Source organism: Leopardus geoffroyi, chromosome C3, assembly GCF_018350155.1.
Source record: "Leopardus geoffroyi isolate Oge1 chromosome C3, O.geoffroyi_Oge1_pat1.0, whole genome shotgun sequence".
Classification (NCBI taxonomy): Eukaryota; Metazoa; Chordata; class Mammalia; order Carnivora; family Felidae; genus Leopardus; species Leopardus geoffroyi.
The window spans coordinates 67461167-67487910 of NC_059338.1; the positions used below are offsets into that span (position 1 = coordinate 67461167).

The 26744-nt window shown below is 62.3% G+C and overlaps 1 protein-coding gene across 8 annotated transcripts in view; it reads left to right on the forward strand.

Annotated features, from left to right (window-relative positions):
* The first annotated feature begins 1318 nt into the window (after positions 1-1318).
* The window catches only part of TMEM63A (transmembrane protein 63A), a 29126-nt gene continuing 3700 nt past the window's right edge, over positions 1319-26744 (forward strand). For 2 of the 8 annotated variants that reach the window (XM_045453267.1, XM_045453269.1), the window contains exons 1-19: positions 1330-1440; positions 5661-5860; positions 8320-8399; positions 10123-10189; positions 11087-11124; positions 14202-14332; positions 15545-15596; positions 15740-15848; positions 16709-16779; positions 18142-18222; positions 18683-18806; positions 18893-19026; positions 20023-20160; positions 21308-21461; positions 23527-23633; positions 23726-23812; positions 24231-24293; positions 25937-26099; positions 26426-26531. In XM_045453267.1, coding sequence (XP_045309223.1) covers positions 1353-1440; positions 5661-5860; positions 8320-8399; positions 10123-10189; positions 11087-11124; positions 14202-14332; positions 15545-15596; positions 15740-15848; positions 16709-16779; positions 18142-18222; positions 18683-18806; positions 18893-19026; positions 20023-20160; positions 21308-21461; positions 23527-23633; positions 23726-23812; positions 24231-24293; positions 25937-26099; positions 26426-26531 — 1993 coding nt within the window. In that variant the 5' untranslated portion in view covers positions 1330-1352. Of the gene's footprint in view, positions 1441-4187; positions 4362-5660; positions 5861-8319; positions 8400-10122; positions 10190-11086; positions 11125-14201; positions 14345-15194; positions 15373-15544; positions 15597-15739; positions 15849-16708; positions 16780-18141; positions 18223-18682; positions 18807-18892; positions 19027-20022; positions 20161-21307; positions 21462-23526; positions 23634-23725; positions 23813-24230; positions 24294-25936; positions 26100-26425; positions 26532-26744 lie in introns of those variants that run through there. The other 6 variants (XM_045453270.1, XM_045453268.1, XM_045453266.1 and 3 more) reach the window with 6 other exon arrangements.

A 26744-nucleotide genomic window follows, 5' to 3' on the forward strand; every position in this document is an offset into this window, starting at 1 on the left:
TTTGGCCTTCTCTTGATTTTGAAATAAACTTAACCTACTGAAAATAAAATTTAGAAATCCCTTCGCTGTGAAGTCAAAGACCCTGACGTTTCTTCTTTTCTTTTTTTGGTCAGTGGGTGGCTTCACCATTCTAATTACAGAGATTAGTTAGAACCAGGCACTTGCTGGGGCGCCTGGGGGGGCTCAGTGGGTTAAGCATCGGGCTCTTGATCTCAGCTCAGGTCATGACCTCACAGTTCTTGAGTTTGAGCCCGGCCTGGGGCTCTGCGCTGACAGTGCAGGGTCTGCTTGGGATTCTCTCTTGGTCTTTCTCTGCCCCTCCCTGTCTTGTGCACGTGTGTCCTCTCTCTCTCTCTCTCTCAAAATAGATAAACTTCGAACCAGGCATTTCCCTGGACCCTTCAGCACAGACCAGGCAGGTGCTGGTGGCATTAATTGAGGCAGGGAGGCAGTGAGGACATGCGGGAGAGGGGTGTGAGAGGACGTCTGATAAGTCTGGGGAGGTGGGGGGGGGGGCAGACATCCAGCCAACACCCCCCACCCCCATCACCTTGGCGGGGATCAAATGTGAGGCTCTGGGCAGCGGAAGTAAGAGCAGGGAAGGATAGATGTCCACGCACTTGCAGGGGAGCACAGGGGCTGAGCGGACCGGGGCCAAGCGGATCAGGGCTGAGTGGACCAGGGCTGAGCGCAGAGGCTGAGCGGGCCAGGGCTGAGCGAAGGAGTGAGTGGACCGGGTGGAGGGGACCAGGGCCCAGCGGACCGGGGCCGAGCGCAGGGGTGAGTGGACTGGGCCGAGCGGGCCAGGGCCGAGAGCAGGGGCAGAGCGCAGGGGCTAAGTCGACTGGGGTTGAGCGGACGGGGGCCGAGCTCAGGGGCCCTCTGCAAACTCCAGGAAGTAACTAGTGGGGGCGGGAGCGGGGTGGGGAGAAGGAGGAGGCCAGATTGGGCGGAAAAGACCCCTCAGGAAAGCAGCAGGAGACACCCGGACCCCAGCCCAGCGCAGGGAGTCACAGGCCGGGGCTCAGGTCAGGGTCACAGTGATGGGTAGGGAGATAAGATACAGCCTTTATCGCTGCAACTACAGAGGCCCGGAGGTGGAGGAGGCCGGGGCTGCAAGGGCACACGCCATCCAGGTCTCCCTCCCCAGCGGGACCCCTAGAAGGGCCCCAGGAGCAGCCACCCCCGCGCCCCGGGACTCCTGGACCCCTGGACCTGCGCCCCCTCCCCTCGCGAGGTGGCCCCGGGGGCGCAGGGGCGGGGTCAGGTTCCGGGCGTAAGTCCCGGGGCGGCGCGCGGTCGGGCGGGGGCGGGGGCGGGGGCGGGATCCGAAAACTGGCCCCGCGGTGCGCATGTGCGGGAGGCGTCCGGAGTTTCACTTTGAAACTTTTCGGGGGCGGGACCCGCCGGTCAGGTGCAGCCGCCGCGCGGGCGCCGCAGGTACGGTGGGCAGGGGTGCCGGGTCGGGGTCGCCCGCAGCCCTCCCGGGGCCGAGTCCAGGGTCCCGGCCCGCGCGGACCCCGTCTCCGGGCAGGGCGGGGACGTGCTTCTCTAGCTTCCCCGCAGCCGTCTTGGACCGCCCTCCCCGCTCCCCGGGCCTTCGCTGGGGGGCTGACCCGGCCGGACGGGGAGCAGGAGCGCAGCCGGGGAGGGGGGGGCTCTTCCTTCTCGGACGCCCCCCCCCGGGGGGTGCAGGTGGGAGCCACTGGGCCTGTGCCTCGGTGACCCCTGCCCGCGGCCCTGCTGGAGTCCAGGGAGGCCGGGGTGTGGGGGGAGGGGGCCTTGCAGGGAGGGGAGGAGGAGGAGATCTCCACCTGGAAACCCAAACCGCCGGGTTCGAGGACCTGATAAGACGACGGGCTACCTGAGACTCCGGGGCGGCCTGCACGTCCCAGCACCGGGTGGGGCGGCCGCTGGCGCAGGACTTGCCCGGGGTGATTGACCAGACGACCTCGAGCTTCCTTCCAGGCCCAGGAGTGCCTGCGCGCCACCCCCGCGGTGTCCAGGCTTCGCGGTTAAGCCAGGGAGCTGTGCCCACCAGTGCAGCCCGGGGCACAAGGGGGTAGGGGAGGGAGACCCGCCTTTCTGAGGCCCTGGCTCCTGCTCCGACAGGGCTGAGGCCGTGGAGGATGGGGACAGACTCCAGATCATCCCGAACCCGAGAAACAACCCGTATTGTTTCTCCCTTCCCCTCCGGCCGGCATCGCTGTTTTCCTCCCTCCTCCCCTCCCGGGACACCTGTCACAGCCCTGAGTCGCTTCTGCCTCCACGTGGACGTGAGCAGAAGCAGAAACCTCTCTTCACACCACCTCTTTGTTCATTGTTGGGGCAAAGGTCTCCCTGGCTGTTCCCTGGGCTCTCACAGGGGAAAAACCTGGACCGGGTGCTGACCTTGTGTTTCCCATTGGCTGGAGAAGTGACTTAAAATAAAAGCCAGGAGCCTTTTGGGTGCTCACGGATCAGGCGCTGGGCTGAGTGCTTCATGCACACGGTCTCAGGCGTGTGCCTCCCAACAGCCCGGGTTAAGAGAAATACCACCGCCCTGCTTCACAGGGATGGAAGTCAAGGCACTGAGCGTGTAAGCTGCTGTCTGAGCCCAAACTCCAGGGCTGCTCAGGTATCTGCTGGGCGCGCTGCCTCCCACTGTAGCCAAAGGCTGGACCATTTTCTTGACGCTCCAGGGCTGACGTCTCCGGAGGTGGACAGCTGTCCAGGTTCCTGGGTACCCCCCCCCCCACCGTTGTGTTTCCTTCACAACCTTCTTCTGCGTCTGGGAGCTCCGAGTCCGCTCCTCCCGTGGTGGAGGGACCCGGGCTGCTTGTGGTCTTGTTATTGTAACAACACCGGAAGATCTGCGATGATAAAAATACCCTGAATTTGTGTGGGGCCTTTTTGTAAGAACTGATGATGCTCACGCACCTGGTGCTACGTTCTGGCGTTTCCGGAAGGAAGGGGGAGGTGGTCAGGTGTGCTGCGTGGGCCGGTCCTTGCTGGACACACGTGGGCCGTGGGTTAGCACTGTGGCAAATGGGAGACCAGCTGCTGGACCCAGCCCTCCCTCCCAACGGCCACGGCCAGGCTCTGGGGTGCACCTGGGCTGAACTTCGAGCTGGGGACCCGAGTCACCTGCTGCTCCAGGGGCTGCGGGGCCTCCACGGTGACTGTGGCTTTCCTGCCCTCACGTTGGTAGTGGAGAACCCTCTGGAAGGCATAGATACGTGCTAGGCACTCACATAGGTCTGTCTACGCACACAGGGAGGACTGCACATCCATGAAGGAGGGCCTCCTCCCCAGCCCGCGAGGCTGCCCTGTGCTGGCTGTGTCCCCAGTGTCCTGTTGGGGAAAGTGCAGGGGAGCTGGCCCTGGAGGGAGCGCGACCTTTCAGCAGAGTTTGGACGCCATGTGTGTCCGGCGCAGGGACAGTCCACGATCGAGCTGAAAGTTCTGAGAGAGACCACCACCCTCCAAAGCTGTGCCCTCCCCCGGAAGGGGGCTGGCTCTGGGGAGCCCGGAGGCCCCCCCCCCCCACCAGGCTGGCAGTCCTTGCTGGCCAACCTGGCCAGTTCTTATCCGGACTGTGTTAAAACCAGCCAGGGAGCCAGTTTGGCAGGAGGGAAGGGACCCAGAGGTGTGCCCGGGGTGGAAGGGGGTACAAGGAAGACGAGCCTCAGGGGGCTTCCTCCCAGGGGACCTCTGCTCTGCTCAGCCTCAAGCAGCATTGGCCAGGGCCGCCCGCCCCCAGCAGCCACTCCTTTCCAGGGACAGTGCTCCCTCTGTGAGCATTTTATGGGCGTGATTTTTCCTTTCCACTTTACCTTTCAAGCCTTCCCTGTTCTGCTGTGTCCCTTTTCCTGATTCTGGCCCTCGGGTAGCAGCTGCCCTTGGGGAGGCCCTTACCGGGGGCCCACAGCCACCCATGCTTCTGTGGAGTGGACCTTCCCTGGGCCCAGCAGGGCCTCGAGCCAGAGGTCAGGCTGCTGATGCTGGAGGAGGAGAGAGGGGCAGGCAGCACAGAGGAGCGCCCAGAACCAGTTTGGGTGGTGGTGGGGGATTGGGGGGGGAGAGCTGGGCGGGGGAAGCAGGGTGGAAACACCAAAGGCTGCATGTGAGGCCCTGAGTTCAGAGGCTTGGGGCGGGCATGAGCCAAAGCGGAAAAGGCAGCTCCTGGTGACTCTGCGTTCCTTCAGGGAGGCCTGGAAAGGCCGTGCGGCCCGGTCCTGGGGTCGGGAGAGCCCAGCAGGAAGTGAGTGGCAGGCCTGAGGCAGCTTGGGAGGCGGCCGGGACTGTTCCTGTCTCTGCCGGCACTGGCTGAGGACCTCGCCCAGGGACTCACCCGCAGTCCTTCCTTCCCTGGGCGTCTGGTATGTGTGAGGCAGGACAGGGGTTTTGGGGGGGGGGGGGTGGCAGGCGCTGGCCTCACAGTGTCAGGCCGGGCACTCTGTCGGGGGTGGTGCTGCTGGGCGACCCTTAAAGCAGGGAAACCAAGATCTGCCTCCCAGAGGTAGTCTTTGTGAGTCTGTCGAGGGCCACCAGCTCCGTGGCTCTGGCGTCCCATCGTCCGGCCATTGCCAAACCTCTCATAAGGGGTGAGAGAATGACTCAGGCTCCTGGGTCATCCTCCCATGCCCTTGGAGCTGCCTCTACCCGCTTCCTGCAGTCCATCCTGTGTGTGTGTGTGTGTGTGTGTGTGTGTGTGTGTGTGTGTGTGACATTGTCCCCAGCCAGCCCGTCCGGGGGTCGAAGTGGCAGTCACCACCCCAGCCGCATCGCCAGGTAGTCCAAATATCTCCGTCCCTTTTCTTCTGGTCCCCAAGATTTTTGTCCCTGTGGCAGGTTAGAGATAGCAGACCTCGCAGAAGTCCCCTGACAGACGAGTCGGAGCTTGAGGAAGGGTTGCTGAGTTATCGCTCCCGGCTCTCCAGCCACAGATGGTGTGAGGGGGCGCTAATTCGGGGGCCTTCGGGGGGGCCTTCGATGACAGGGACAGACACTGGTGGTTTCCTAGCCTCCCGGGGCTCCCAGAAGCCTCAGAAAGGAAAGGTCTATGAGCAGCCTGGAGTAACCTGGAGTCGTATTTGCTTTGAAAAGGCCGGGCCTTCCTGTTAGACTGGGGAAGTGGGGGGGGGGTTCCCCGGGAGGGCGGGGGTGTGCCCCTCCTTCCCACCCGCTTCCACCACCCCCCCTTTCCCTTTTTTGCTACCCCTTCAGGGCCTTCCTGGAGCTGACATGTGTGTGCGTACTTGGATGGACGTCCCTTCCTCCTGATTTGTTTCTTCCTGCGTTTTCGTCTTTCCCACCTTTATCTCCCTCGTTTCTGTCCCCTGACTGTCCCCCCGAGCCTCCAGGGGCTCCCCGGGGAGGACTTTCCTGGCAGGAGCTCAGGCACCTCTTAGGAGGCAGGCCCCTGTTCCCCCCTCACTCCCTGCTATGTCCTGATGAGCTGTCTACCGGGCCATCTGACCCTTGGGACTGTTCCCACAATGGGGCTATTCTCCTGGGCTCTGCCAGGCACGCGGGGCCCGGTGCCCGCCTCTCCCTGATTGCTTGCTGCTGGCTCCCAGCACCCAGCGGCCCCTGTGCCCACCTCGGGCCCTGCCAGTGCGGGTGGGGGACCCTCCGGGGACCCCTGGCCCTGACCGTCTGCCCGGTTTGCTCTCCAGGGAGGAGGGGCACGATGAACAACTCCCTGATCCTGGAGCTGTGGCGGTCCAAGGCGGTGTCCGTGCGTGAGCGGCTGGGCATCGGGGACCAGCCCAATGACTCGTACTGCTACAACACGGCCAAAAACAGCACCGTGCTCCAGGGGGTCACCTTCGGGGGCGTCCCCACCGTCCTGCTCATAGACGTCAGTTGCTTCCTGGTGAGTCCCCTCCTGAATCGTGTCCCCTCCTCTCCCCCCGGGCCTTCTGGAAAACTCAGGTATGGGATCAGGTGTGCCCGAGTTCACGCATCACCTCTGCCCCTTGCCTGCTGTACCCCGGGGAGCCGCGCTCTGTGGGTGGAGAACACGCAGCTGTCCCTCTGGTCACAGAGTCAGCCTGTTGTGTGGTGAGGCCCGTGGAAGGGGTCAGTCCACAGGGACCAGAGGCATGGGCTGGAATAGAGTGGCCGCACCTCCCAGCTTAGAAATGTCACCTCCTGTCCCCTGCTGGGTCCTGGGCCTTTTAGGGGATCAGTCGCAGAGCAGAGGACACAGCTGGGGAAAGGCCCACCTTCGCGGCCTTCAGTGGCCCAGACCTGTCTGTTCCCAGGGGGTCCCCTGGTTTGCAGTACGCTGTTCTCCCCTGTGGGTGGTTGGGTGGGATTCCCGGGGGCCATGGGGCCCCTTCTTGTGTTCCTGCCTGTGGGGTGGCCATACCTCCCACTGAGGGTATAAATGTGAGTAGCTCGTGCCGGGGAGGGGGTGTCCCCAGGACTCAGATCCGCCCTGTTGCCCCAGGATTTGCCTCACAGTGGCACCTTAGAGGCTGGGAACCGACCTGCCACTCACGTCGCTTTCACGAGAAAGGGCTCTGTGGGGCGCCCAGGGGGCTCAGTCGGTCAACCGTCCGACGCCTGATCTTGGCTCAGGTCCTGATCTCACGGTTCGTGGGTTCGAGCCCCACAGTGGGCTCTGTGCTGATGGGGAGGAGCCTGCCTGGGATTCTGTCTCCCTTTCTCTCTGTTCCTCCCTGGCTCATGCGCTGTCTCTCTCTCTCTCTCTCTCTCTCTCTCTCAAATAAATAAACTTTAAAAACATTTATGAGAATGGGCTTTCAGGTGCCAGACAACCCGTTTCTTGGAGTCCACGTGTAGGTTGAGAACACCAGCCTCGGGTGTCAGGGTGGGGGGCCCGGGGGTGCGCCGGTGACGCTGAGGGCTGGTGGGAGTAACGAGAAGGGATGCTGGAGAGTGAGGGTGGACACGGCTGCAGGGGCGCCGGCGAGGGGAGCTGGGTGTTTATCAGGGGACGTGATGGGTGCACACGTGAGCCAGAGTGGCCGGGAGAACCTGGGCGCATGAGACACACACCCCAAGAAGGCAGCAGAGGGGGCGGCGGGGTGGAGGGGGGCACTTGCCAGACGGCCTTCAGCTTTGTCCTGAGACGTGACTCACCTGCCTCCGGGAATAGTCACCAGCTTCCCTGCCCACCTGGAGACGGTCCCGAAAGGGACGCGGCCCCTGTGGGGTTCTGGCCTCTGGATTCCCTTTAGGGAGACAAACCCACATTTAAAAGGTCAGTTCTGGGCGCCTGAGTGGCCCAGTCAGTTAAGCATCTGACTCCTGATTTCGGCTCAGGTCATGATCTCCGAGTTCATGGGTTTGGGCCCCACATTGGGGAGCCTGTTTGGGATTCTCTCTCTCTCTCTCTCTCTCTCTCTCTCTCTCTCTTTCTCTCTGCCCCTCCCCTGGTTGCTCTCTCTGTCTCTCTCTCAAAATAAATAAATAAACCTTAAAAAAAAAAAAAAAAAAAGCTTAGTTCCTAAAAAAATAAGTAAATAAAATAAAATGAAAATAAAATGAAAATAAAAAATAAAATAAAATAAAATAGAATGAAATGAAATGAAATAAAATAAAATAAAATAAAAGCCTGGTTTGTGACCGAGGCCGGCAGGGGTAGGCGAATTGAAAACGGCTCTGTGTCACCCTCCCTGACCCTTGAAGGGCGGGGGTCTGTCCAGGCAAGACCGGGTCTGAGGACGGCCAAGGTGAACGCGGAGGAGGTGGTTGGAGCTTACAGGTTTTACACCTGGACGGGGTTTAGAGCAATCGGCTGAGGGCCCCAGGCTGTGGAGACCGAGCTGCCAGAGCCCAGGCTCCTCGGTGGGCACTGTCCCCCCTCCAGGCTCCATGCTGGCGTCCACGGGGCTTGCCTGGGGAGCATCCGGCTCGGCCTGGGGGAGCTCTGCTTCCTCGCTCTGTAATTAAGTGGAGTTCTGTGTAAGAGGAAGGAAGCGGGCTCCTGGGCGGCTGTGAGGCCTGGTCTCGCCTTCCTGCTCAGGAGCACTGAGGGCTGATCAGCGCAGGGTCGGGGGGGGGGGGGGTGGGGGTCCTGGCTGTTGCTGCCCTGAGAGCGAAGAGCGGGGCCGATGCTCGTGGCGAGGAGGGCGCCGGGGCCAGCTCAGGGCCGGGCTCGTGGCCTCTGTGCCCTGGCATCGGCGACAGGCGCTCGTGAAGACGGTGGGCAAAGCGTCGGATGGTTGAGCTGTGTGGCCTCGGGCGGCCCGGTGCCCTCTCTGGGCCCTCGTAGCCCCGCTGGGTTCAGGGTGGTGGGCTTTGCGCCTAAGGCGGGTATCTCTAATGAGAAGTCATTTTACTTGGTTTCTTTTCTCCTATCAGTGTTTGATCTTGGTGTTTTCCATCATAAGAAGGAGATTCTGGGATTATGGCCGTATCGCCCTGGTGTCAGAAGCAGACAGGTAACCAGGACATGTCACCTCGAGAGCGTGAGTGTGTGTGTGTGTGTGTGTGTGTGTGTGTGTGTGTGTGTGTCACTGGGACGGGGCTGGAGGCCACGCGTGATGCTGACACTATGTTGTGTTCACTGAGCACATCCGTCTGCCAGGCCTGGGTCAGAAGCCGTCTCTCCTCACCACAGGTGCCTCTCCCACGGCCGTGGCTGTGGCCGTGAACGTTGTTGGAGGAAGTCTAGTTGCTTTACACACTCGGGGCTTTCGTTATCAGCTGAGAGGGATGCCACTCTTCTTCCTTACCCTGAATGTTGAAAGAGTGTCCCTTCTCTGACATGAGTTGTCCCTTCTCTGACATGAGTTGTCCCTTCTCTGACATGAGTTAGCTGGGGCTGGGGGCGAGGCGAGCCCCCGGGGAGCTGCTCCTGTCCCCGCTCAGGGTCAGCGTGGGCTGGTGGCCCTCACTCAGCCAGCGTCGGGTGAGTCTGGTGCAGCAGGGACCCCCTTGGCTGGACATCACCTGGGCTCCGCTGGCTGCTCACGACTCCTCAAGGGGGCACCGTACTCTAGGTTCGCACCCTGGGGTCTCCAGCCCCGGCTGGCTGTCGCACAGCCTGGGACCTGGTGTCAGATGCAGGACAGGAAGCAGTGGGGGGAGACACCCCTGTGGCCAGGCTCCCCACACCGGGCCGCTCGGCTTCCCCAGGCCCACCTCCACCCTCGCTGCACAGGCGTTGGACTGTGGTCTCTGTGCGAGGCACGGGCTGCATCGCTGCAAAAGCTCCCTGCCTCCTCCTGCCTCCTGGGTCCTGGCGTTTGCGAAAGCCCGAGGGTGTTCACCTTGCCCCGAGGGCTTCTTGGGAGCCTTAGACAGTTCTGGGGGGACTCTGGGGACGTGATGTGTTTGTGGCACCCCGAGTCCCAGGAGGGGCCGTGCACTGGAAAGGTACTGAGCCTGTGAATCCCAGGAGGCCCCGCTTCCTCCCTGGCTGCAAGGCCGTGGTCAAGTCTCCACCTTCTGGGGTTTCTCTCCTCCTGTCCCCTGTCCCCCGCAGGGCACCCGGAAGGTCAAATGAGAGAGCTGCCTGTGAAGGCTTTGAAAGTCAAGGTTCTTCCTGTCTTCTGCCCCTGCGAGTGAGGTTTTGGAATCAGTTCTAGAAAACTGGAAGTGAAAATGAACACAATTCACACACCTCAACCAACCCCCCGCACACAGGGCAGGGGAGGGGAAGCCCCCCGAGCATTCAGATGCCCGCGCTCCCATTTCTTGTCCCTGAAAGTGGGGTGCAGCTTGTCATCAATGGCGGTCACACTTCAGTCTTTCTCATCGGTTCATAAGATTATTATGTCCCTTGCAGCCAGTGGTGGTGTCGATTTGATAAAACGAGGTTAATCTGACGTGCCGGGAGACGTATCGCAAACGTCAACAGTCTGAAGTCCCCTTGGGTGGGCCCGGAGCTGAGGCCCCAGGGTGCGGGGCACGGGGACGGCCTGCCAGTGCCCTGACCCCTTGTCACCTGGCCCACGTAACGCGGGGGTTTCACGCCTTGCACGCCCAGGTGCGGTCGCCGCCCTGGTGGGTGTGTTTCACGGGCTGAGTTAGATCTTGTCCCAGACTTGGAGGAAGGCCGCAGCTTTGGTCCCGGGCTCCAAGGGATGGCGGAATACCAGACGGAGGTTTTCAGACTTCGAAAAAGGATTTCCTGGCATTTTTTCCCTTTTGTGTTCCCAGCGACTCCAGGTTCCAGAGACTGTCATCGTCGTCCTCTTTTGGGCAACAAGATTTTGAAAGCGAGCTGGTTGGTATCGACGGGACAGGCGTGGCTGTGGCCGTGGTGGGGGCGGGGCAGGGCAGCCGGGTACCGGTTTGGGGGCCGACTTGGCCCCCCGCGTCCTGAGTGGCAGGTGCTGGTGGTGAGCCCCCTGGACTTGGGACGGCTCACAGGGCCCCACAGGGAGGATGCAGCGGGGAGGCCCAGGGGGTGACACGGGGTTAACTCTGAGGCAGGGGCTCCCGAGTCCCCTGTGGTCCCAGCGCTCGGCTCTGATCACACGCAGGGATCTGTGTGACGGTTCATTGCTGATGTGCCTGCTGACGGCGAGTCAGAGGTGGGCGCCCCAGCCGGGTTCCCCGGCACCTGACCCTGAGGAGGTGCCCAGCAGGCCGGGGTCCAGACCAGCTTTGGGGGCAGAGGGGTTACGATCAAGAGACACGATGGACAGTCAGCCGACGGACCCTCTTCCCTCCAGAGTCCCACCTGGGGGGGGGGGGCCCTGTCCCATCCGTGAGGCTTGTTGCCTTGTGTCCGTCCTGCGTCTCGGTCAGCACTGCGGGCGATCCAGCAGAACAGTCCCAGAACCGCTCTGAGCTCTCACCGGCTCTCAGTTTCAAGTTCAGGCCTCGGCCCTGGAGCAAACTGTCAAAACTTGAGAGGTTTTTACGAGAATTCCAGGCACAGGGTGCGTGTCCCAGAGGACTGGGGGCCGGTGGACTCTGTCGCCTTGGGGACAAGCCGTAGCCTTTCCTGGCTTTTATATAACAGGGGGTTGGTTTTATATAACGGGGGGTTGCTTTTGCGCTGCTTTTATATAACGGGGGGTTGGTTAGATGGTTAGTGACCGTCAGAGGAGGTGATTCTATCCGCCTCCCGGGGACAGAGATGCTCAAAGCTAATCCCCGATCTCTCCGTTCCCAGGGATGCTGTCCCTGGCTGACTGCTATCTTCCGCCTGCAGTGAGTACAGTGGGTGTGTGCGCGAGTGTGGGTGGGCGTGTTAGCGGGTGGGCGCGCGTGTCTGCCTGTCTGTCTTTCCTCGGGTGGCTTTGCCTCTGCGCTTGGCCAGCGAGGAGGAAAGGAGCCGGAATGCCTGACGCCGAGATGGGTCCCTAGATGCTTCTGGGTTCGAGGCGGAGCCTCGTGTGGGGGCCGGGCACGCAGGTGGCCCACACGGCCTGCACAAGCCACTTTCCCCCTCGCTTTGGGCAGGGACGACCGCTCTTAGTGTCTAATGCTAGCACAGCTGGAAGGAGGCTCTTCCGGGTCTTTGAGCGCAAAGCAGAGGAGTGACGGTGGCTTTGCGCCTTCAACTCCTCCGGTTCCAAGTTTCCTTGTTGCTAACGTTTGGGGCCCGTGGGGAGAAATCCTGTGAAGCTGGGAGCGGCTGGGAGCGGAGGAGGCGCGGTTTCGGAGGTGGTGAAAGAGGAGGGCCTCTTAGAATTGATGAAATGCGGTGGTCGCAGGACGTCGGGTACCTCCCTCTCCCCGGGCCTCAGTTTCCACGACTGTAAGATGGACCCAGGCGACACAGCGGGAGAGGTGGGTCGGCCGGCCCCTGCCTGCCCGCCACCGCGAAATCACGTCACTGGGACGCGTTTCCTCCTGACGCGGCAGGTCACTCTGAGCGCGGGTCCGTCGCACACAGAGAGGATTTTAGGTCTCCTAGACCCTCCCCTGACACGTGCCCACGGCGGGTGCCCCTTGGGGGGCTGCGGCCTGTGGCCACTGCTGGGTGGGGCTCAGGCCACTCCCCTGTCCCGGCGGTGGGGACCCCACTCAGCCTGGGTTGAGTGGGGCGGAGTGAGGCACGCTGCGTCATTTCATGGTAACCCGCAAAGGCTGTTGGCAGATCTGCTCTGTACCCCTCCTCCCTCCACCCCTCCTCCCCATACCCCCTCCTCCCCCGACACCCGCTCCTCCCCACACCCCCCCTCCTCCCCATAGACCCTCCTCCCCATACCCCTCTTCCCCTCCCCCAGCGCCCCTTCTCCTCCCATACCCCCCTTCCCCTCCCCACACACCCCTCCCCTCCCCATACCCCCTTCCCCTCCTCCCAACCCCCCCTTACCCCTTCCCTCTCCCCATACCCCCCTTCTCCCCCATACCCCCTCCCTCTCCCCATACACCTCTTCTCCCCCCATACCCCCTCCCTCTCCCCATACCCCCCTTCTCCCCCCATACCCCCTTCCCCTCCCCATACCCCCCTTCTCCCCCATACCCCCTTCCCCTCCCCATACCCCCCTCTCCTCCCCATACCCCCTTCCCCTCCCCATACCCCCCTTCTCCCCCATACCCCCTTCCCCTCTCCATACCACCCTCCCCTCACCCCCTTCCCCTCCCCCCAACCCCTTTCTCCCCCGATGCCCCCCTTCCCCTCCCCATACCCCCCTCTCCTCCCCATACCCCCTTCCCCTCCCCATACCCCCCTTCTCCCCCATACCCCCTTCCCCTCCCCATACCACCCTCCCCTCACCCCCTTCCCCTCCCCCCAACCCCTTTCTCCCCCGATGCCCCCCTTCCCCTCCCCATACCCCCCTCTCCTCCCCATACCCCCTTCCCCTCCCCATACCCCCCTCTCCTCCCCATACCCCCTTCCCCTCCCCATACCCCCCTCTCCTCCCCATACCCCCTTCCCCTCCCCATACCCCCCTTCTCCCCCATACCCCCTTCCCCTCCCCATACCACCCTCCCCTCACCCCCTTCCCCTCCCCCCAACCCCTTTCTCCACCCATGCCCCCCTTCCCCTCCCTGTACCTCCTTCCCCTCCCCCCAACCCCCCTTCCCCTCCCCATACCCCCCTCTCCTCCCCCATACCCCCTCGCCTCCCCCATACCCCCCTTCCCCTCCCCATACCCCCCTTCCCTTCCCCATACCCCCCCTTCTCCCCATACCCCCTTTCTCCCCTCCATACCCCACCCTGTTCCGTGCCCCACCCCCCCAGTTCCCTCTGCTGGCACAGGCATTTCTCTGGAGGGGGGCTGTCACCGGTACTCTGAGTGTCCCCACTTTGTCCCTGTAACACTGTATCAGACACTGGGACTCCGTGTGTCCCTGTAACACTGTATTAGGTATGTTTTCAGTGTCCACTCCTTCCTGTTGCAGAAAGGATACTTTGACTGTTTTAAGGCCACAGTTGCGTTCTAACAGCTGCTCGCGGCCAGTGTCGCAGGTGACATTCGAAGCATCCCCTCAGTTTCCTTGGCTTTGCCTTCCTGGCAAGACAGGGAGTCGGTCAGAGGTGTGTCTCCAGAAAACCTGTTGACGAAAGAAAGTCGGAAGTCGCTGGGTTAGGTTTGGGTCCCCATCCTGTTTGTTTAGTGCGCACGGTTGGGGGCAGGGCAGGTACTTTCTGGCAGGTGATTGGGAAGTGTAGCCGGTGTGGTCAGGTGCAAAGCTCTGTCCTCCAGGTAAACAGCACGCAGGGTAACGTCCGTCAGCAGGCTGGCTTCTGAGCATCCGCCCGGTGCCCGCCGGCCTGGCGTGCCCCCCTCCCCGCCTCCCGTGTGGCCCGTGGCTCCCGCCAGTCTCCCACCTCTCGGATCTGCTTTGGTGCCGTGACACCCGCTTCTCTTACCACTGCCCGCGCAGAATTTTCCTGCTTTTCTGGAAGCCGGACCCTCAGGGAGACCCCCCCCCTTTTCCCTCTGTGGCATTCTGGCTGTCAGCGCCTGGAATTTTCCAGGTCCCCCAGGGGGCCGGAGCGTCCAAATAGGGCAAGGAGGAAAGGGTGGAGCCCCCGTGAGGCCAGCAGGACACAGGGAGGGGGCCCGGCGGCAGGGTGGGGAGCCTGGAACCATTGACGTGTTGACAGAAGCAGGAGGGGCTGTGGGACCTCCCCCTGCACACGTGTCTGCAGGGATGCGGGCAGCAGGTGCCTGGGGGTGTGGTGTGGGGGGTGTGGTGCGGGGGCCCTGCCTCTGCCCTCCTGAGCTGTGCGACCGAAAGCTTGGTGTCCTGGGATGGGAGGAGACGGGACGGCCCGGCCCGGCCCGGCCCTGCCGCTCACCCGGGTCCCCTGTGCGTGTCCTGGGCAGCGATGACCAGATTCTGGAGCGGTGTGGGGAGGACGCCATCCACTACCTGTCCTTCCAGAGACACGTCATCTTCCTGCTGGTGGTCGTCAGCTGCTTGTCCCTGTGTGTCATCCTGCCCGTCAACCTCTCGGGTGATTTGCTGGGTAATGTCCCCTCGTCCTGTGTGACTCACGGCCCGGGGTGGGGTTGGAGGGGGGGGCTCGTGGGGCTGGGGCAGGCCCAGGTGTCAGGAGGCCTCGGGGTGACTCCGGAACGTTCCCCTCTGCCTGGCCGTGCCTCTCAAGAGGCACCCACCTCCCCCCACCGGACCTGAGCCTGGGCCAGGAGCTGGGCCCCCAATGTGAGCTTCAGTTCTAAGTAAGGGGAATAAAACCCCAAGACTCATAGGATCGGGGGCCTTCGGAGAGTGTTTCATACTTTCCTGCCCCCACGCGGTCACAATCCAGAGGCCACGGTGAGTGGGTGTGGGAGATGTTTGTGATGCTCAAAGTCACAGCCTGGAACCGTGTGTCCTGCCAGTGCGGGAGGCCGGCTTCCAAAATGCCAAAGAATCTGCTTCCTCCTCCCTCCCTCCCTTCCTTCTTCTCTCCCTCCTCCCTTCCCTCCTCTCTTCCCTCCTCCCTTCCCTCCTCCCTTCCCTCCTCCCTTCCCTCCTCCCTTCCCTCCTCCCTCCCTCCCCACCTTCCTCCCTCCCTCCCTTCTCTTCCTCTCTCCCTTCTCTTCCTCCCTCTCCTCCCTTCTTTCCTCCCTCCTCCCTCCCTTCCTTCTTCTCTCCCTCCTCCCTTCCCTTCTCCCTCCCTCCTCCCTCCCTCCCTTCTCTTCCTCCCTCTCCTCCCTTCTTTCCTCCCTCCTCCCTCCCTCTCCTCCCTTCCTCCTTCCTTCCTTCCTTCCTTCCTTCCTTCCTTCCTTCCCCTCTCTTTCTCCTTTCTCTCTTTCTCTCCACCCAACACGGGGCTGGAGCTCACGACCCCGAGATCCAGAGTCACACAGTGTGCTGACTGAGCCAGCCAGGGGCCCCACGAATCCACTTCTCATGCCCAGGGATTCCCAGCTCGGTTTTGGGACCCGTTCAGGAGGATTTCAGATTCTCAAGGAATGTCACAAGAATCTCAAAGCAAGAGAAATTCCGATTGTGACTTACCCACGCAGCGGGTCGGGAAGAGGTTGTCGGGTAAAGCGGGGCCTTGGGTTGGTGCAGCTCTGAAAAGACCGGACGGCCGGTCCCTGTCCTCTGACGGGCCTGGCCGTCTCGTGCTTCCCCAGAGACCCACGGACCGAGGCGGGCCGCCCCCGTCCCCCTTCCCTAGTGTGACCCTAGGACTAAGTGTCTTGCTTGTCTGCAGACAAAGACCCTTACAGCTTTGGGAGGACGACCATCGCAAACCTGCAGACGGAGTGAGTATGGGGCAGGGGCCAGGGCTTTGCTGCTGTGCGGGGTGGGGGTGGGGGGTGGTTAGGAGACGTGGAGGGCCCGCCCCCCCCCCCCAAACCCCACCCTGTGTGGGAGCCGGGCCCTGATGGCAGGTATCCCCGCTCAGCGATGACCTCCTTTGGCTGCACACCGTCTTTGCCGTCATCTATCTCCTCCTCACCGTGGGCTTCATGAGACACCACACCCGGTCCATCCAGTACCAGGAGGAGAACTCGGTGAGCGAGGCGGGGAGGGTCACGGGTGGGGCCAGAGCGGAGCCTTGACCCGGCCTGTTGCCAGGACACGGGAGCCATGCGCTTAAAGAGGCCTCTGTGGGACCTGGCTGGCATGTTTGTGCTCATGGTTGACTTCAGCTTTTCGTTCATTCGTTTGTTAATTTTTTTTTATTTCATAAATTTCTTTTTGTTTAATGTTTACTTGTTTTTGAGAGAGACAGAGACAGAATGCGAGTGGGTTAGGGGCAGAGAGAGGGGGAGACACGGAATCCGAGGCAGGCTCCAGGCTCTGAGCCGTCGGCACAGAGCCCGACGTGGGGCTCGAACCCATGAACGGTGAGATCATGACCTGAGCTGAAGTCGGACGCTCAACCGGCTGAGCCACCCAGGCGCCCCAATTCACTTGTTATTTTTAAGGTTTTTATGTGTTTATTTTTTGAGAGAGAGAGAGGGAGAGATAGCACGAGCAGAGGAGGAGCAAAGAGAGAGGGAGAGAGGACCCCAAGCAGGCCTTGCCCTGTCAGCACAGAGCCTGATACGGGGCTCGATCCCACGAACCGTGAGATCATGACGTGAGCCGAAATCAGTGGTCGGACGCTTAACTGACTGAGCCACCCAGATGCCTGACATTACCTTCTAAAATTTTTCTGATTAGGGGCATCTGGGGGGGGTCAGTCGGTTAAGCATGTGAAGGACCCCCTCTGGGCTCTGCCAGGGGAGCACCGGCCCCTCCGAGCTCTCACTGTGTTCGTGGGGAGGGGCGGGGCTGGGCGGGCTTGAACAGGGTGGAAACCCTGGGCCCACCTGGGACTGGCATGCCCTGGGGTGACATCCCCCGCCCCCATGTGTGTCTCTGGCAGGTGAGGCGGACCTTGTTCATCACGGGACTCCCCCGAGACAGCAAGAAGGAGACGGTGGAAACCCACTTCCGGTGAGCAGGGCTGTGGCCCCTCCAGGCGGGGCAGGTGCCTCAGGCGGGCGGTCTGTCTTCTCCTTGGGCGCCCAGAGACTTGGCGAAGGGCCCGGCCCTGCCATGCGAGCATCCCATGGCCGCCGTGTGCCAGCCCTGCTGTGGAAGTCTTCTAGAAGGCTGGGGTCTAGAAGGCCTGTCCGCTGCAGGCCGCCCCGGGGGGACCACAGCAGCTGGAGCACAGGCCAAGGTGTAGGTGCAGAGAAACAGCTCGAGGGCACGAGCGGGTCTCCGAGGTGGGGGCCTGCGCTGGCACAGGAGTCCGCCCACGGGTGTCTCTGGAGGGAGCACCTGCACCAAGGAGTCCTGCGGTGGAGGCGGAGGCAGGGCTCCTCTAGGGGAGGCCGTGTGTGTGTGTGTGTGTGTGTGTGTGTGTGTGTGTGTGTGTGGTACCAGGGATGCAGGGGAGGGGGGTGTGGAGCAGGAGAGGGGAGGGCAGGTGCAGAGGCCCCGGGACCCTGGCTGGAGGGCTTGCCCCGGGCGGCGAGCCGAGGCTTCAGTCCGAACACGCCCCTCCCAGTCCCGCAGCCACTAACTTGCAGCGGGGACTCGGGGTGACCACGGTGTAACTCAGCACTATTTGCGGACGACGGCGATTCATGGAAACAGAGAGCGAGTGCCTGATTTTGCGTGTCTGGTGGGCAGGGAGCATCGTTTAGCGGCCACTGGTGCCCGGCTGCCTGGATTCACATCTGGGCTCCGACAGCCACTCGCGGTGTGACCTTGGGCACAAGTCGCTTAACATCTCCGGCCCTTATTTTCCTCATCTGTAAAATGGGGACAGAACCTCCCAAGCTATGGTGAGGACGGCATAGTGAATACCGTGGGAGCATCCGGCCGGTGTGAGTCCACACACAGCACACTTGTGAGGGTCGTACTACGGTTGTTAACGCAGGTGTAGACGTTTGCTGGGCTGCGAGCCCCCTGCGTTCATTGAACCTGAAAGGTCTGTGATCTTCAAAAAGGGGCCACACGCTGGGTAGGATTTCCGCACGGTCCAAGGCAGGCGTGAGCCAGAGCAGACGATAGTGCTCTTCCTCCGGGTGGGTGAAGGAGGTCACAAACCGGATTCATCTGGCCCCACACGCGCCCGCTGACGTACAGCCGAGCGGGCACGAGCCTGTCAGTTTCAGGCGATTGCTTTCCTGCTGTTAAAAAAAAAAAGGCCTCTTTGTGTCGAATTTCAAAATTTCGCCCTTTGTAAAAAGACGAAAGGAAAGAGGTTTCTGTGGGCACCGAAAAATACCCTCGGGGACTTGGCGGGGGGATCTCTCCTGCCGGGGGCGGGGGGTTCTCTTCTCCAATGGCCTGCCTTGCGCACAGGGACGCGTATCCCACGTGTGAAGTGGTGGACGTACAGTTGTGCTACGACGTGGCCAGGCTGATTCACCTGTGCAGGGAGAGGTGAGCGGGGCTGGTCGGCGGCCCGAAGCCTGTCCCTCCCTCCTGGGCCGCCCACCCTGCTGCCTCGCTGCTGGCGGGGGGCCTGGGCAGAGCCCCCAGGGGGAGGCAGGAGGGGGGCTCTGCCCCTTTCTTGTTTGGAAAGCTGACCCCCTGGGGCGCCGGGGGGGCTCAGTCGGTTAAGCCTCTGACCCTTGGTTTCGGATTGGTTCGTGAGTTCGAGACCCACGTTGGGCTCTGCTTGGGCAGCGCGGATCCTGCTTGGGATTCTCTCTCCCCTGCTCTCCGCCCCTCCCCGGCTTGCTCTCTCTCTCTCTCTCTCTCTCTCTCTCTCTCTCTCTCAAAATAAACTTAAAAAAAGAAAGCTGAGCTCCTGGGCCTGGCGGTTGGACAGTGGGCGTGGGGTCTGTGCCGCAGGGTTATGGTGACTCTGACGTGTGCCCCCCTACCCCCACCCCTGCAGGAAGAAGACAGAAAAGAGCCTGACCTATTACACGAACCTGCGGGCGAAGACAGGCCAGTGGACCCTCATCAACCCCAGGCCCTGCGGCCAGTTCTGCTGTTGCAAAGTGCCGGGGTGCGAGTGGGTGAGGGCCCGGTCCCCCGCGGGAGTGCCACGGGGTCCCCGCTGCCCGCGCAGGGCCCGTGGTCACGAGGGGGTGCGTGTCCTCAGGAGGATGCCATCTCCTACTACGCGCGCATGAGAGACAGGCTGCTGGAGAGGATTGCGGACGAGGAGCGCCGGGTGCAGGAGCAGCCCCTGGGCATGGCCTTCGTCACCTTCCAGGAGAAGTCCATGGCCACCTAGTGAGTGGGGCGCGTCTGGGGCCCTTTGTCCCCTCCAGGTGACTTACGACCCACCCCTGGGACGGGCTGGGGCTGGGGCAGGCCACACTCCCCCCATCATCCCAGCCGGGGTGCGTGTGACACGCGCGGGGTGATGCTCGCGCGAAGTGAGTCCCTCGTGGGTTGACGTGGCCTCACCCCCGGGCCGAGCTCCCACCAGCCGTGCCAGGGAAGGCGTCCAGCATTCTGCCGACCCCCTTCAGATGTCCACTCTGGACCGCAGATGATCTTCTGTGCTGGGCTTTCCGTCGCACAGATGCGCAGACCCCAGGCACTGGGGGTCTCCCTGCTGCAGAGCTGGGAGCCCTGGGGCCAGGCTGCGCAGCGCACGTGGGCCCCAGCACGGGGCTCTGGCTCCTGGAGTGGCGTCACTCTGGCCTGGGGTGGGGGACGCAGGCGGCCACACAAGTGCCCCTTCCCTGCCCTCTCTGCGGGCACCGCACACCCGGGAAAGTCCCCTGCAGCCAGGCCAGAGCCAGGAGGGGCTCGTGGAAAGGGGGGCGTGCTGAGGCAGGAGTGAGGGGCGTGGAGACGGCGGGGGTCCAGGTGGCAGTCCGGGGGGGCCCTGGGCGTCAGGGTGGGAAGAAGTGAGGACAGCGAGGCCCTGGCCCGGCCACGCGGTGTGTCCGTGGCCCGGCTTCCTGGGTGGCCGGGGGTGATGATGGCACAGGGAGCAGCCATGGTCCAGCGGTGCAGCGGCCAGACGGGGTGCGCACCTGAGCCGGAGAGCCTCGGGATCCTGATGCGGGGGCAGGAGTGACCCCCGGCTCGCCGCGTGGTCCTGAGGATGAGGCCAAGTCCTCCCCGTGAGCCGTAGTAACGGCTAACCTAGCAACCCGCTGATAGAGCAACGGCCCGGGGCCCCGCGGCGCCCGCCCTCACTGGGTCCTCTCTGCGCGTGTGCGCGGTGCCCCGGGTGCCTGGGCCACGGCCATGTCTGCTCTTCCTTCCTGGCAGCATCCTCAAAGACTTCAACGCCTGCAAGTGTCAGAGCCTCCGGTGCAAAGGCGAGCCCCAGCCGTCCTCCTGCAGCGCGGAGCTCCGTATCTCCAAGTGGACGGTCTCCTTTGCCACGTACCCCGAGGACATCTGCTGGTGAGGCCCTGGCCCTGGACTGGGGAGGGGGGAGGGGCCCCAGGCCGGGCATCACAGGTGCAAGCTGGCCTTCAGGGCCCCCCACCATAGCTCCTGGCTCCCCTCTGGGCCTGGGGCGGGCGTGGGGGGATGCGTCAGGTCGGAGGGGGGGCATCCACACCCGGCACTGCGCTCCAGTGATGCCCCCCGGCATCCGGGGTGTCCGGGAGCCACGTCTATAATTTCCAGTTTCCTTTCGGCCGCGTTGAAAAAGTAAAAGGAAACCGTTCAACTTAATTTCATAATCTCTCTCCCTATATATCCGAAATATTATCACTCTGACGTGATCAGTTACCTTCTAGTGGAGATGTGTCTCTTTTTCATACTTAGTAGCTCTGAAATCTGGCGTGTATGTTCTCTTGAGTCGGACCAGCCCCGGTTCAGGGCTCGGTAGCCCCTGGCTGCTGTATCGTGTGGCGTTAGGTCTAGCCCGGGGACACGCTACTGAGCTCGGCCGTGTCCACGGGGGCCGTTGGTGAGCCTTGAGCACAGTGCCGGGGGTGAGGGCAGCCCCAGCAGAGCCCCCAGCGTGGCTGGCCTCAGCTCCCCGCCCAGAGCGAGCTTTGGGAGCGTCTCCATGGCTCCGAGCTGACTTCTGATGGTTCACAGGGCTTCCCAAACATGGGGGCAGCGTGCTGCTGTGTTCTTGGTGGGGTGAGAGGCCAGCATGGCCGCCGTGGGGCCTGGGCACTGCTGTCCCTTCCCACCCTCCCCCTCCGTGCACCCAGCCCCCGGCCCCGTGTCGCTGGTCACCAGTCCTTGCGGACATGGCCGTGTCGTAGCCTCGTTCTGTCTGTCTGGGTGCCCGTGGAGTCCCTTTGGTGGGTTCTGGCCCCCGGGCTGTGGCCGGGGAGCCGTGTGAGCGGTGGATAACCTGTTTTCCCTCTGAACTCAAGGGGACCCCGCATTTGACCTTGCTGGAGCTGAAGGTCGGTACAGAGGGCTCACCTGTACTCCTGGGGTCCAAGTGCCTCAGTCTGGTCTCTCGCCGGGCCTCGATGTGACCCGCTGACCCACCTGGGGGCACCGGGGGCGTGGTCGGCAGCCCCGCCTGGGGGGTCTCAGCCTCCAAGCCTGTGTCCCCCCCCCCCCCCCCCCCCCTCCGCAGGAAGAACCTCTCCATCCAGGGCTTCCGCTGGTGGCTCCAGTGGCTGGGCATCAACTTCACTCTGTTCGTGGGGCTCTTCTTCCTGACCACCCCCGCCATCATCCTGTCCACCATAGACAAGTTCAATGTCACCAAACCCATCCGTGAGCTCAACGTGAGTGACCACACTACAAGCCCGTCCTGCAGGGCTGGGGACGAGAAGGCGTGGGGGGGGTGGGGGCGGTGGCTGGAGCCCAGGGACGTGGGGGCTGAACCAGGAGCCGTGCCTTTCAGCTCACGTCTGTGCCTTTAGGCCTTGAGCAGTTGTGGCCACATTTACGACACTGGTTTACGAAGCGCGCGCCCGTGCGTGTTTGCGAAATCAATCTGAACGTTCAACGGTAGGGTTGTGTGAGCTGAATGGCACATACTGATGGAAAGTTAAGTATCTGTTACATAATCGTCGACTCGTTGATTCTAGACAGGCAACAAATGATTATTTAAAATCTTAGACGAATCGAGACAACGAAACGCTTCCTGAAGTGGCCTCTGCTTGAAAACAATATTGGTTTCCCCAGGGCACCTGGGGGCTCAGGCATCCACCTCTTGGTTTTGGCTCAGGTCGTGATCTCACAGTTTGTGAGATCGAGCCCCTGTGTCGGGCTCTGAGCTGATAGCGTGCAGCCTGCTTGGGATTCTCTCTCTCCTGCTCTCTCTCTGTCCCTCCCCTGCTCGCTCTTTCAAAATAAATAAATAAACGTAAAAAAGATTAAAAAGATACTGATTTCCCATAATTGGCTCTGTTGAAATATCCCTCTAAATCTTTTTTTTTTTCTCCAGTTCCACTTGGCATTCAGTCAGTCACGCTCAGGGCAAGCACGCGGGGCCAGAAGGCGTGAGGGCCTCGCTGTGCCGTCCCCCAGCTGATGAATTCCGAACGCTGGGTTTTCATCCCAAAGCTGGGGCGAAGGCACCTGCCGGATGATCCTTGCGGGGTTCTGGTGATGGTGACCACATAAGCTGCTGTGTGGCCCAGGTCTTCTTACCCGACTCGGTGTATGACAATAATAAGCTCTTGCGCACATTAAGAATTTTGTTTATCTTTAAAAGCATGTCAGTGTTCACGCCTTTGCGCATCTTTCCATGTATGGCCAAGTCTGTTCTTTTGAGGGTGGAATCGGCCGAGTGGAACCTTCTTTGTTGATTCTCCCTAAACCAGTTTAGGTTTCTTATGGTAAAGCAGGAATCTACAGATATTTGCAACACTGTTCTAAGAACGGGACCCTCCTGGATCTCATTCCGTCCGTTTTCTACGGTTCATTTACTCTCGTCTCATTCAATAGCATTAAAAAAAATTTTTTTATGTTTATTTTGTTTTTGAGAGAGAGAGAGAGAGAGACAGAGTGCGAGCAGGGGAGGGGCAGAGAGAGAGGGAGACACAGAGTCCGAAGCAGGCCCCAGGCCCTGAGCTGTCCGCACAGAGCCCGACGTGGGCTCAAACCCACAAACTGCGAGATCGTGACAAAGTCGGATGTTTAACCAACCGAACAACCCAGGCGCCCCTCAATAGCATTTTTTAAATTTTTTGTTTGAGAGCGTGCATGGGTGGGGGCGGGGGCGGGGCAGAGGGTGAGAGAGAGAGAGAGAGAGAGAGAGACAGAGAGAGAATCTCAAGGAGACTCCAGGCTTAGTGCAGAGCCTGACGTGGGGCTCGATCCCACGACCCTGGGATCATGACCTGAGCCGAAGTTGGACGCCCAACCGACTGAGCCCGCCCAGGCGCCCCAGTACGCAGCTTTTTAAAAATGCCCGTTTTATCCGGGAAAGTAGGCAGCTCGTGTGATTGCAATAGTGAGCATATCAGGCACAGGCGGAGTTAGGTCACTGCTGGGCGGGAGGGAGCTGAGCGGCTTCCGTGTTCCCACTTGCCCTTGGTTGCGCAGAGGGGAGCCCGCGGTGGGGGTGGGGGTGGGGCGCGGTCGCTCTGGGCAGTCAGACAGGTGGAGATCGGTTGTATGTGAAGTTACTTTCTCTGCTCAACCAGCCCTACTAACACCAAGCGCCGTTCTGGTCTGTTCGGCCAACGGCACGGGACACCTGCTCTGTATGGGGCACAGCCCTGGGGGGCAAGGCAAGGGCGACCGGGAGTTCCCGGAGTCGCCGTGACAGCAGGTCGTGGCCTCCAAGCCCCCGTGGCCACAGCCCCTCCACCTGTGTCTTCTGTGGGCCGTGTTTTGCAGGACCCGGTCATCAGTCAGTTTTTCCCGACCCTCCTCCTGTGGTCCTTCTCGGCCCTGCTCCCCACCATCGTCTACTACTCCACGCTGCTGGAGTCTCACTGGACCAAGTGAGTGAGGACGCTCGCCCGACGGCGTCCGTGGGCGCCCAGCGGGGGTCTTGGGGGGGCACCAGGCAGGGCTCACCTCTGACTTCCTGCAGGTCAGGAGAAAACGAGATCATGATGTCCAAGGTCTATATATTCTTGATCTTCATGGTGCTGATCCTGCCGTCCCTCGGCCTCACCAGGTACGCGTCGTCACCTCCTGCCCTGAGTTCACAGTCAGGGTCTGGACGGCTCCGTCCCCAAGTGGTTTTAGAGGATGCAGATCCCTGATGACACTTGAGCTGGTCCCTCCCACTTGGGGTGCCGTTGGGCGGCAGGCTCACGGATTGTTCTGGAGATCCGGTCTCTCTTCCTTAAAAAGAAGCTTGAAGACAACATTTCCGCCCAGGGGGAGGGTCGAGTCACGGCTCTGTTGATTTTAAGGGAGGGGGCCGCCGTTGGAGCAGCCCCTCATAGGCTGCTCTGGAGTGGGGGGCACCTTAGACGACAGATGGGGGTCCCGATGTCCCGCCTGCTGGTGAGAGCAGGGAAGAATGAAAACGGGTCGCGATCACCTGGAGGGCTGGACATAAATTCTTACGGGATTCATTTTTCTTCCAGTCTGGATTTTTTCTTCCGGTGGCTCTTTGACAAAACTTCCTCCGAAGCCTCTATCAGGTTGGAGTAAGTATCGGCCACGTTGCGTTTTGGAGCCGTGGTCCCGGGGAGAGGTCCCACAGGGGCTCGGCCGTGGCTGCGCTGGGGCTGGGGGCGCGGCGGCCTGTGCCCGGCACAGATGTCTCCTCCTGAGGCCATCGGGGCCGGGGAAGCCCCCGGTGCCTGGCAGGGCTGAGGCCGCCCTGTGGGAGCTGACCCGCTTTGTGCCATGTGTGCAGAAGTGTGGTTAATCTTTTAGGCTGAAACTCAATCAGGGGCAGTCTTGTTCATTCTTGGAAACTCACTTACTTACTGAGAACGGAGCCGCTCGGGGAGAGGGAACCCGTGGGTCCCAGTGTTGCCGGGGAGGCGGGGGTGGGGACGGCCGCGCGGTTGTGTGGTTGGGCCCGGGCCCCGTTTACCCCGGAGAACAGAATTAAGCCTGTCTCTGGGGTGTGTCCCCCTGAGAGGGCGTTGCAGGCTAAATGCTTTATTCTTTTTCTCGTTGAACCTTTACGACAAGCTGTGGGGGTAGGTGCCATTGTTTCTCCATTTTATGGATGGGGAGACTGAGGCTCAGAGATGTTGGAATAGCTTGCCCTGGGCTACCCAGCCCGTTAACTTGGCCTGAGCCCCGACTGCCCTACCCTTTGGGCCCTAATACCGGCCCCCAGCCTTGGCATTGACTCGTCCAACCCAGGGTTGGTAGGAAGGCTGGCCGAGTTTCCTGGGAAGATTAGACCGAATTATTCCACGTGGGGTCTTGCTGGTCAGGCTGAGGGCTCGGGGGCTGGCGGCCACAGGCGGGCACCCACACACCCGGCCAGCTCCCGTCTGGGTGGACCGTGGCTTCCAGATGGCCAGATCCGGCGCTCGGGGCTCGACCCTCACCTTCATGAACCGTCAGCCACGTCTGACACATCGTCACGCCTTCGTCCGTGAAGGCCCTGTCCTGGTTCTCTCCCCCTCGCGGGTTCTCCTGCGTCTCCCCGACGCCAGTGGCCCTGCTCTCAGTGACCTCAGCTGGACCCCGGCCTTCGTGCCCCCGTGCTCCCGAGTTGGAGCCTGCGGGCCCCATGCACCCACGGCCCCGCGCCCAGGGCTGCCCACGAGCGTCTGGCTGCTCCAGCCGAGGGGCCCTGGGGCGCCTGTCCCCTCCGTGCCCTCCCCGCTGCACCTGGTCCGCCAGCACCTCTCCGGTCACCCCGCCTCACCGATGCCAGCGGCCACCCCTGTGCAGCCCCAGCCCTCCCTGCACACGTGCCCTGCCTTTCCCTGGCCCGAGGCCCCCCTGCCCTGTCGGTGCGCGCGCCCCGCACCTGCCGAGAGCCGCTCTCTGCCCGGTTCCTGGACGCTTGTCCTTGCCCTCCTGCTCCGCGAGCACGGGTCTCACCTCCTTAGGCCTCTCTGGCGGCCCGTGTAACGGGGCACGTCGTCCCTCCTCTGCTCTGGTTCCTCCGAGCACACGTCACATCTGGCATGCTGTGTGTCCCCTTCAGTAGGATGCAGGCTCCCGCAGGGCAGGGCAGGGCAGGGGCAGGGCCCCCCTTTCATCTCTGAGCCCGGAACACGGGAGCGAGCGTCCGCACCAAACGCAGGGGCTCCGCTCCCGCCCCGCCGAGCGCCCCTCCCGGGGCGGGAAAGAGGCTCACAGCCCGGCCGCCCCCCAGGTGCGTCTTCCTGCCCGACCAGGGCGCCTTCTTTGTGAACTATGTCATCGCCTCGGCCTTCATTGGCAACGGCATGGAGCTGCTGCGGCTGCCGGGCCTGGTCCTCTACACCTGCCGCATGGTCATGGCCAAGACAGCCGCCGACCGCAGGAACATCAAGCAGGTACACCCCGCCCCCCTCCACGGGGCCGGTGATCACCCAGGAGGTGTGTCCTGGGTGGGGGGGGGGGACGCACTCTGCCCCTGTCCTCTGCGTAGACGCGGGACTCTCGGGCCTGCTGCGTAGACCCGATTGGAGCAAGGGAAACACTGAGAGAACGAGACTCCTTTACCCCGGGCGGCCTGGGTGTGAGGCAAGCGGGGCCGGAGAGGTCCGTGGGGCAGGGGGCAGCCGTGAGCTTCCCGTCTCCAAAGTCCTCCCCTTACGGTCCCCGTGGTGTGGGCGGGTGGCGTCTGGAGCAAACCCTGCGCTCTGCCCTCTCGGCACAGAACCAGGCCTTCCAGTACGAGTTCGGAGCCATGTACGCGTGGATGCTGTGCGTCTTCACCGTCATCATGGCCTACAGCATCACCTGCCCCATCATCGCACCCTTCGGTGAGTGTGGCCTCTGGGGGCGGTGGCTGACCCCTCGGGGCACCCTAGGCGTGCCCCCCCCGCACACTGAGGACTTCTGCAGCGCCCGGGAGCCACAGGGACATCCCTGGTCCTGCTGGCCATCCCTGGTGGCGCCCTGATCCCAGCGTCCGGCAGCTACCGCCTGGCTCGCGGGTGACCACGCCGCGGGGCAGACGCGCTCTGAATGTGTGC